Source organism: Neomonachus schauinslandi, chromosome 7 (assembly GCF_002201575.2).
Source record: "Neomonachus schauinslandi chromosome 7, ASM220157v2, whole genome shotgun sequence".
NCBI classification, from domain to species: Eukaryota; Metazoa; Chordata; class Mammalia; order Carnivora; family Phocidae; genus Neomonachus; species Neomonachus schauinslandi.
This window is the reverse complement of record NC_058409.1, coordinates 85,430,909-85,441,322: the sequence shown is the minus strand read 5'-3', so window position 1 is coordinate 85,441,322 and position 10,414 is coordinate 85,430,909. Positions and strand designations below refer to the sequence as shown.

The 10,414-nt window shown below is 46.7% G+C and overlaps 1 protein-coding gene across 1 annotated transcript in view; it reads left to right on the top strand.

Annotated features, from left to right (window-relative positions):
- Window positions 1–104: 104 nt before the first annotated feature.
- REEP5 (receptor accessory protein 5) overlaps window positions 105–10,414 on the top strand; it is a 34,730-nt gene continuing 24,420 nt past the window's right edge. Inside the window, exons 1-2 of the mRNA XM_021695747.2 lie at window positions 105–315; window positions 987–1,080. Of these exons, the coding sequence (XP_021551422.2) occupies window positions 198–315; window positions 987–1,080 (212 nt within the window). The 5' untranslated portion in view covers window positions 105–197. The remainder of the gene's footprint in view (window positions 316–986; window positions 1,081–10,414) is intronic.

Here is a 10,414-nt window from a genome sequence, read left to right as displayed (position 1 = left end):
CCCCGCGCCGGCCGCGGAGCGCGCGGCGCGGGCGCGGGGGGCGGGGCGCGGCCGGGAGGGGGGCCGCGCCGGGAGGGGGACGCGTCAACAAGCGCGGGTCCCGCCCGCCTCCCGCCTCCCGCCCCCGCCCCAGTCCCTCGGCTCTGCGGCCACCCGGCACTAAGAGCAGCCCGGGCGGCGGCGCGAAGGTCCTCGCCATGTCTGCGGCCATGAGGCAGAGGTTCGACCGGTTTCTGCAGGAGAAGAACTGCATGACCGACCTTTTGGCCAAGCTCGAGGGCAGGACCGGCGTGAACCGGAGATACATCGCGCTCGGTGGGTGCGCGGTCGCCGCCCGTGGCCGGGCCCCGGGAGCAGCTGCTGCACCAGCTGCTGGGGAAGCGAGCGGGAAGGGGATTCGGAGGAGATGGTGTTGGTGACAGAGGGGGGCGAGCGGCATCGTCGGCACCGATCTGGCCGTCCCGGCAGGCCAGGGGCCGGAGACCCCGCCGGGGCGCCTGGGCTCGGGGGTGGGGGGAGCGCTGGCCGGTGTCCGGGGCGCGGGTAGGGCCGGCGCTGACGTGTCTGTGCCCGAGTCCCAGTGGCCGTGCGCAGGCTTGGCGCCGTGGAGGGGGGCCTCCTGCGGGAGTGTGCGCGGCCACGGCCCTACCAGCCTGTCGATGGAGCTCAGCACGAAGAAGGGTGTCCCCCGGACGGGAGGGGCCGCGGGCGGGGGAGTCGGGGCCTCTCCAGATCCTCTGTGGAGCGGGGTTCCCTAGGCGAGTGAGCTGCACGGCGGGGGACCCCTGCGGGAGGGAGGGCGCGAAGGTAGGGGCTGCCGGGTATCCCCAGACAGCCTGCAAAGCCGCGTAAAGGCCCGGGCCCAGCCTTAGGGCGGTTTGTTTTTCTCGATCGCCTGCACTAGGCCAAGCCTCGCGGTAGGGCGGGGGCTGTCCGGAGTCGCGCGTCTTGTGCCACCGGACCTACTTCTCTCCTCGTGTCTCCAGGTGTCATCGGGCTGTTGGCTTTGTACCTGGTGTTCGGTTATGGAGCCTCGCTCCTCTGCAACTTGATAGGATTTGGCTACCCAGCCTACGTCTCGTAAGTGGCTCCCCCCTGCAACCCTCCCTTCCTCCCCTTCCTTCCCCATACCCCATCCAGGGCTGCCCTAGTTAGTACACATCCTCATTTTCCTGGGAGAGCCGTCAGTGCACCAGAGGGTAGAAAGTGCTTAAGGTTACACATTTTAGAGCCCTAATTTGATGCCTGATCTCCTGATGACTAGCCGAAATGCTTATTTCATCGGATTATGCTGGCGGGGCGGGTACCTTGTAATGCATGCACGGATGTAAAGTGCTACAACAAAGTCGTCCTGCCTTTACTGCTGGGGAGATCTCAGCTGGGTACAGAGAGCTGATCCCTTCTCCTTAATAATTATTTTAATGTGTATTTCACTTTATACTTAGTAAAACCCCATCAAATGAGACTTCCCTAATTCAGAATTACTGTTAATTCAGACACTGTGGAGAATTTTGCCGTCTTGATTTTGAAAAGACTAGCCACTTACTACAGTCAAATGGAAAACATTGACCCTAGTATAAAAACAAAAACAACCTTTTTTTTTTTTAAGATTTTATTTATTTATTTGAGAGAGAGATAGCAACAGAAAGCAGGAGTGGGGAGGAGAGGGAGAAGCAGGCTCCCCACAGGGAGCCCAAAGGACGTGGGGCTCCATCCCAGGACCCCGAGATCATGACCTTAGCCCAAGACAGACGCTTAACTGACTGAGCTACCCAGGTGCCCCCAAAAAACAACCTTAAAAGATGCATCCCTAATATAGCTCCCTGGTTATATAAATGACTCATTTATATAATTAAACTTAAAAATGAATCTTAGCAGAGTAGGATCTGAATTTATTACTATTTGAGGTTTTTACTCTACAGTACTTATTTTGAAAATATTCTACAATTTCGTGTTTTCATTCATTCAAATCAGAATTCTTCACCACAAATGAATTGTTTTAGTCTGTAGCTCTACCCAAGAAAGCTGGTGGGTTTTATTTTCATTGAATTGGTCTCTGCAACTTTTCTCACCCATAGAGATAAAGGAAGAAAAACTTTTCGGCTGGGAGGCTAACACACAGATAACACATTTATTACATCTTGTGTCTATTACAGGACAAGCTAGAATTTAGTATCTGACTAGAAAGGAGGAAACATGTTTTAGAAGTTAGTTCTGATTTGAACAATTAAATTGAAGTTACATACATAGTTACTGTATTCGTCTGGTGCAGACACTTAGAAGCACTCCACAAAGTCTGGCTACGTTAGGATACTACTTGCTTATGAATTTGGAGCTCCTGTCTGCATGTTGAGAAAAACATTTACCTTCTTCCAGCGTTACCTGCTAAAGTACCATCCAGGTTTCATGTGTATACCACAGAAGGGCAGACTAGGAAAACTGTTTGGCTTTCAGATCACTGAAAAAGGTACAAGAATAGCAGTTTTCCATAAAATGTAATCGACTGATAATACGGTATATATGAAAAGTTTGTAGGCAACACTGATTCAAAATGATCTGCACGACGTGTCTGTGCTATCAGACAAAATAACATAAAAGTACATTACTTCTGGTTGTGTAGTCTACTTGCAAGAGTTCCTTTAATAAGAGTTTGGGGGGAAAAAAGTTGGAAGCATTATTCCAGTTTGTGCTTTAGAGGTTATTGATCCCATTTTGAACAAATCCTGGGTGGCACTTTAGTAACTGCCTAGCTGCTTGAATTATTTTGAGCCAGAAAGGAATATGGATTTTTGGAAATACTGAACAGCATAAAACCCTTTTCCACGTCAGTACCGTTTGGCACATAATCCCATGCAAAACATAACCTTCTCTGTTGGTGTGATGAGGTCATTGGTGTGGGCTTTCCTAAAGTAAAAGTCTGTTTCTGGGATCTACATAGATTCAGGTGAGGGTGGAAGCAGATGTGACCGCAGACAGAACTCTAGTATGTTTCTCCTTGACCTGGAGTGGATTAATTCTAGCAGGAATCTCTTTTTTAGTCCTATTTTAAAGCAAGTCAATTTCAGTTTTTTTTGGTGTGTGTGTGTGTGTTTTTTAAATCATGTGTTTGTAGTCATTCTTTGATTCCCTGCATTGTCAACTGAATAGTATTGGCTTTTTTTACTTCCAAGAAGCTAAATGCTCTTGTCTATTGCTTGGAATTCTTTGAAATGATAGAGACGTTCATATTTCTAAGTGGGTCAGGCACGTGGGTTTTACATGTTTTAGATTTATTCTGTTCACCAAGTATATATACTTTCTTTTCTATTTGAATATTCTGAGGCAAAGTGACATTTGTAGTATACTATACTAGGAGCAGGAAAAGTGCTGAAAATCTAATAAAGGGAATTTAATGATTTCAGCAAAAATTCAGGAAATAATGAGTCATCTCTAGAGTGGTATTTATTCATAGGATGCTTCCTTTTGGTAGAACCAACTCTTTCACCTTTAAATTAAAGATAACATTCTATGCCCATAAGGGAATTAAGTGAAGGTTGCTCTCTGTGGATATTTGGACTTTTCCCTAAAACAATGGTTCTCAGCCTTGGATGCCCATCAGAGTTATTGGAAGGAACTTTGAAAAATCCTAATGCGTGGGCCCTACCTCCAGAGATTCTGGGGAATTGGTCTGGGGTGCAGCCTGGGCTCGGAGGTTTAAGGCTCCTTGATCTTTTACAGTCTGTAAAGGATTCTAATGTCCGCCCATGTTTTGAACCCCCGATGTAGAGCGGCAGCAGTAACGGGTGCTTGTTACGCTTGATGGGCTGAAAGGGAGGGGAACGTGGCCTGCTGACCCTGGGACCCTATCTGACCTCTGCTTTGTCAAGGTGACATGGGATTGTGTGCACGGTATAAAGCATACAGACCCCCAGTGAGTAACATCACTGAGGCATCAGTGTTAAACATTCGTCTAATCAAGTTTGTTCATTGCTTAACCAGTGTCATTGTGTGACTGGCAGAAAATCGTTGAAAATGGTGTTATTGGTGGCACCAGAATCCGTTACTTAAAACGTGATCTGTGATCCTCTTCCCTTTACTTGTTCACTTGCCTCTTGTAACTCTCCCTGTGCCCCCCAGCCAGAGTTCTCCTGAAAAATACGAGTTCATCTATTTAGCAAGGATCAAATCCAGCCGCACTGCAGGCACGGTGGCAGCACTTCAGCTGCACCGTGGACTAAGGTGGACACGCTCTCCATTCTCTTCAGTGAACCGTCTCCCGAGGTAAACCGCAATGAATAGTAGCGTAGTGGCCGGAGTGTGATTAGGGAGCCCTGTGAGGAAAACGGACAGGGAGCTGGGGTAGGGAATAACAGGGAGGACGCCCTCTGCATATTTATCTGAGGTCCTGTTTGAGTTAAGGCTTGGGGAAGGAGAAGGTGCCAGGCCAGCCAAGAGCAGAGCCGGGCGGAGGAGCCGCGGGTGCCGAGAGCCGCTGCACTGGAAGCTCTGCGCCTGGACAGAGGTGAGGGGGACCGCGGAAGGTGCGGGTGCCGTGACGCAGGGCTCGCGGCCGGGGGACCAGTGTGCGTTTATGCCAGGTGGTTGAAGGGAGTTTGCAGCTTGTCGGATTGTCTTGGCTGGGTTTTAAATAGGGGGTGACATGATACGATTTACATTTTGAGGTCATTGTGGCCACCCTGCCCAACTGTTGCCAGTCTCGGCCTTTCTCACCGTCCGCTCTGGCTCCTGCTGGTTCCCGTCCTCTCCCTCCGTCGCGGGGAGGCCCACACCACGTAATGGTCAGCACGGGGCTTAGAGGCCGCAGGGCACAGAAGGCAAATTTGGAGAAGCTCCCATGGCTTCCTTGCTTGTCTTATGACTCAGCCCCTGGGAAAACCGTGGGTGGGACCCCGGCGTACCTGGCTTCGGGTCAGGTTGTGGCGTGTTGGAATCCAGATGGCTGGAGGCCTGGCCAGCGCTCGTGGAGGGGCAGTTAGGGCCTGAGGAGGCCCCGTCTTCCTGCTGGCTACTCTTATTTTCGGGTACCTCATTTCCCTTCGGGAGCAGGGCCTTTAATCTTCTACCTCTATGTTTCCAGACTTTTTGGCCACCCTGTACAGGGAGGCTGAAATCTAACTCCAGCCTTCTCAGTGTCAAGAGCTGTTGACAGAATTGCTGTCATCTCTTGACTTCTTCGCTCTGTTCCTGGGAAGAGAAGGCAGGCCACTGCATCGTGTGAGCCTCTGTTGTTAAAGTAGATCTACCCCCATGCCGCCGCATTTTTTTGCTGAGGTATAATTCACCCGCAACCTTTGTGAAGTGTACGTTCAGTGTTTGGTATATTCATAAAGTTGTACATCCATCACCACTATCTAATTCCAACACATTTCCATCACCCCCCAAAAGAAACGATCCGTTAGCAGTCACTCCCTCTTTGTCCTATGCCCCAGTCTCCAGAAACCACTTACTACTTTCTGTCTCTATGGATTGGCCTATTCTGGACAGTTCATATCTTTGGAATCCTAACATGGGGCCTTTTTTTTTTTCCTGGTGCAGCCCTACTTCCAGGGGCATTGCACAAATAAGAGTCTTTCCGAGAGATGCCCCTGGAGCGCGTGCTCTGTGTGCCCTCATATGCAGAGGCTGTTGCCAGACACCTGAGGCAGCCCCCACCAGGGTTCTCGACTGGGTGCCAGTCTTGTCGCTGCTTCTTTGGTCAAATGGAAGTATGAAAGCAAGTCTAATGACTTTATTTTCTATTTTTATTTTTGCCCTGCAGAGAAAGGTAAGGAGGAGAGTTTGCTTTTTATCCTACTCAGTGACTTTTTAAAAAGTCTACAAAAACATCTATTAATTTTTCTTTTGATTTCATCTTTTTCACAAAGATCAGGCTACCACCTTCCTGGGACTACCAGAGTTAGGCCGTAGGGATCAAGCATGTAGTCTAATTCCTTTAGTTTTCAAATGACCCAGGCACAGAGAGAGAGGTAGAGTGTGTTTCCCAAGGTCACCCAGAAGCCAAACGTGGTCTGGAACCTCAGTTACTACGCAGGAATGTGAAAGCACAGTTAGGCGTATTTTAGATAGATTAAAAGATTAAATAGGAGTCCAGCATTTTGGTGACTACATTCAGTCTAATGTTTGGCAGCACTTTTGCAATCTCATGCCCACTTCAGTGATGTGTCATTTTATCTTCTGTGTCCTCACCAGCCCATTTTAAGCTGTGCCACCGGGACAGAGAAGGTTATTGCTTTTAGCAGTTTGCACAGCTGAATACCTGCATAGCACTTCATTTAATAGACACTTATATACCCCGTTAAGTACTTGCTTTACAAATATAGCTCATGTAATCCTCATGGCACCCCGCTGACGTAAGTACTATGATTGTTCCATTTTACAGATGAGGAAACAGAGGAAGAAATAACTTTTTTTTTTTGAAAGATTTTTATTTATTTATTGAGAGAGATAGTGATAGAGAGCGAGCATGAGAGGGGGAGAGTCAGAGGGAGAAGCAGACTCTCCGCTGAGCAGGGAGCCTGATGCGGGGCTCGATCCCGGGACTCCAGGATCATGATCTGAGCCAAAGGCAGTCGCTTAAACAACTGAGCCACCCAGGCGCCCAGGAAGAAATAACTTGATCAGGTTCTCACAACTAGTAGATGGTAAAATGTATTTAAACCCAGGGAGCCTGCCTGCCTCAGTTGGTAGAGCATAAGACTCTTAATCTTGGGGGTTGTGAGTTCAAGCCCCAGATTGGGTATAGAGCTTATTTTTAAAATAAATAAATAGGGACACCTGGGTGGCTCTGTCGGTTAAGCGTCTGCCTTCAGCACAGGTCCTGATCCCAGGGTCCTGGGACCGAGCCCCATGTTGAGCCCCACATCGGGCTCTCTGCTCAGCAGGGAGTCTGCTTTTCCCTCTCCCTCTTCCCCTCCCTCTTCTCCTCCGTCTGTGATCACTCTCGCTCTCTCTCAAATAAATAAAAAACTAAAGTAAGTAAATAAATAAATAAATAAGCCAACCAAACAACCCAGGGACTCTGGTTCCAAAGTCTGTGTTTTTTTCTGTTACACTACGTTGTTCCGTGTGGCTCTTGCGCTATCTCAGATACACGCCATACACCAGGCAGAGATGAAAAGTGAACTGTTGATGTGAACTTCTTCTTTTCTTGATTTGACACTGTCAATACATTGTCTTCATGCAGTGTATTTTTCCTCTCAAGTAGGGTACTGTCCTCCCAAATCCTACATCTGCACACACATAGGCATTCGCAGTGTTTTGTGAACATGAGTTAGAATGTATTACTAACAGGTTCTTTCGCTTGTTACAGAGCATTGATTTACAAGAGCAGTAGCATAACCAGCTATTTGCAGAGACTTGCTCTGTTTTCCCAGGGCAAGCCCATCTGAGGAAGACACCGGAATTGGATTTCCTGAGGGAATCTGGCCTTGCCTTTAGTTCTGTATCAGGAGGCAAAGAATCTCAAGGAGAAGATGTTTGGGGATGACCCCTGTGAGGTCAGATCAGAAAGGGGACAGTGAGGGGGAAAATTCGGAAGAGACACTGTCAAAATAACTACAAGAACTATAATACAATTAACCCCACGTAAAAGCCCCAGCATTTTCTTAGTTAATGATTCATAGCAGACAAAGTGCGGGAGCATAGGTTACAAAGGACTGAAATCTCATTTAAGATCTACAGTGGCAGACTCCTAACCGGAGGTTTGGGACCCAGAGGAGACTTTGAGAAAGTGGCCCTGGTGTGACTGGCATTTGGGTACCACTTTGTTTCAGCAAAGTCAGGCTTCCCTGATGGTGCTGGAGGATGTGTATTTGTGGTTTTCAGACTCATTCGTAAGGGGCGTGTTTGTTTTCGTGTGTGTGTGTGTGTGTGTTTCCAGAACGTGTAATTATGGGGTTTTTTGGTCCTTTTTTATTGATGAGAATTTGGGAGTAGATCTATTTTCTACTAAGCTGAGTATGTTCCTGTTACACTAGCTTTTCCCTCGGCAGCCGGGAGCTCTGTGCTGGGGTGCTCAGGAGTAGGGCAGTGCAGCCCACACGGACTTCACTGGGGGGTGTGCAGCACATGCAACGTTCTGGCCGACTCTGCACTTGGACCAGGAACTGGCATCCTGTAAATTTTGCCTCGAACATCCTGAAATCTTAGACATTTAAACATTTTACTTTTGTCGGCTTTTTATCGGTTGCGTTTTCACTTAGGATTACTGCTAATCGTGCTAAACTATTTTAAGATGGAATTGTGGAGAAAACTAGAAAAAGGGATAAAAATGTCCTTATAACAGCATGTCACTATTTTTGTAGGTAATCACAGCCAGCATTTTGGTTAGTTTCTTCCCCCCCCCCCCCTTGCCTGTGCCATAGAGAAAAGAAAGTCTTGAGGAGCAAGTAAGATGAATGATTTAAACGACTTATTCATGATCTACTTTCTGGGCTCTAAAGGAGTTGTGGGGAGAGAGCCCATTCCTAATACTCTGTTCTAGAATGTTCTGTATGGATTTTAATGATTTTTTTTTTTTTTTTTTTTGCCTGTTCCTGAGGGCCCTGGAGATGTAGTTTATCTGTCCTTTTGCCTTCATCCACCCCATCTGGGACTTCTCTTTTTCAGGACTGACTTTAAATGAGTATTCCTCATCTCTTATGGTATTTCCAACAACGAGAAATACATATGGAGCATTTTAAGGTAATTTGTGGCTGTTGACAACATTACCAATGAGTTAATATAGAAGCTGAGAAACAGTTTCAAAAATTGTTCATGAAATGGCTTTTTTTGTAGCAGTTGAAGTAAAAGTGGGGGCTGTAGAAACCTCTTCTGACTTTACTCTGCCACTCGCACACTCTCTGGTTCCTGGGAGTAGAGCTTATCAGCGCCTCTCAGTCACACGGCCACTATATATATCCTGCAGCTTCTGGTAGTTAGACCAGGTGATCTGGTGAAGGGGTCACTTACACGTCTGAGGTAACTCGAGGCTGCTACCTGCCTGTCTTGATGTGGCTTTCTTTTGCCTGGGAAACGTCAGTTTAGATGGTTCTTGTCCAGGCTGTGAAGGTACTTGAGCTTAAGTTAAACTTTATGATATATTTACAGAACCATCAATTTTATCAACAAAGGTTGTTCCAGTAGGATTCGCATCTGCTGTTTTATTGCTTTAGGCATACATTTTTTTTAAACTATCAAATAGTTGAAGGCATTCAGTTTTGAGTTATAAAATGTTAGAGGTGCCTGGGTGGCTCAGTCGGTCAAGCATGTGACTCTTGATCTCAGCTCAGGTCTTAATCTCGGGATCGTGGGTTCAGGCCCTGTGTTGGGCTCCACACTGGGTGTGGAGCCTCTTAAAAAAAAAAGTTATCTAGTTTAGGTCCTAGAGATCAAGCTGCTGGGGTGAGAGCTGCCTTTTACGGATTTGGAAACTAAGGCCACAAACAAGTTACTGGACCAGGGTCATGGGTTTGTGGGGGGCAAAGCCAGGCGTAGGTGTAGGGACGCCTGAATTCTCTGGCCTGCACACTTCAACATTCCTCATGTTTTATATTTGTGACTGAATTTTTCATTTTGCATTAAAAAACAAAACAGTGGGGGCGCCTGAGTGGCTCAGTCGTTAAGCGTCTGCCTTCGGCTCGGGTCATGATCCCAGGGTCCTGGGATCGAGCCCCGCATCGGGCTCCCTGCTCCGCCGGAAGCCTGCTTCTCCCTCTCCCACTCCCCCTGCTTGTGTTCCCTCTCTCGCTGTGTCTCTCTCTGTCAAATAAATAATAAAATCTTTAAAAAAAACAAACAAAAAAAAACGGTGGACAGTTGGTTAAAAAAAGATCATTATAATTAAACATCAAAATGTTTGACTACTGAATGATGGTTTTTGTTTTAATATTTGGTCCCATTAGAGATGTTTCATATTTTATAGACTCATCTTAAAGTGTATTTGCCTGTGAATTTAGCTTATTTATGTATTTCACTAAGTTGGTCATTTTATATAGGGGAACACCATATTAAAGAGTAAAGGAGCATTTTTTTTTTTTTTTTTTACTGTTCTTGTATAGTCACCTTAGAAGATACTTTCTATGTATTTAGGAGGCATATCTAGCTAGCTGTCTCATATCTTTTTCTTTCTTTTCCTTTCTTTCTTTCTTTTTTGAATAGGAGAGAAGGGCTGGGCACGATATAAATGGTAAATAAGCAAATTGCTTTTATTGTATGGGCAGGATCCTCTCTCTTGCTTTGAGAGCACAACTGCTCTGCCGTGAAAAGCAAGTGGAACTTTGCGTCCCCATAGCTTCTTACCTTCCTTTTTTCCATGAAGAAGAAAAATCTTTTCTTTATCAGCATGGAAACAAACTAGTGTTTATGTCTTAAAATATGTCATTCTTTTTCCTTCTAATTTGATGCACTATATGAGTCAAATAAGATTCACAGTGAC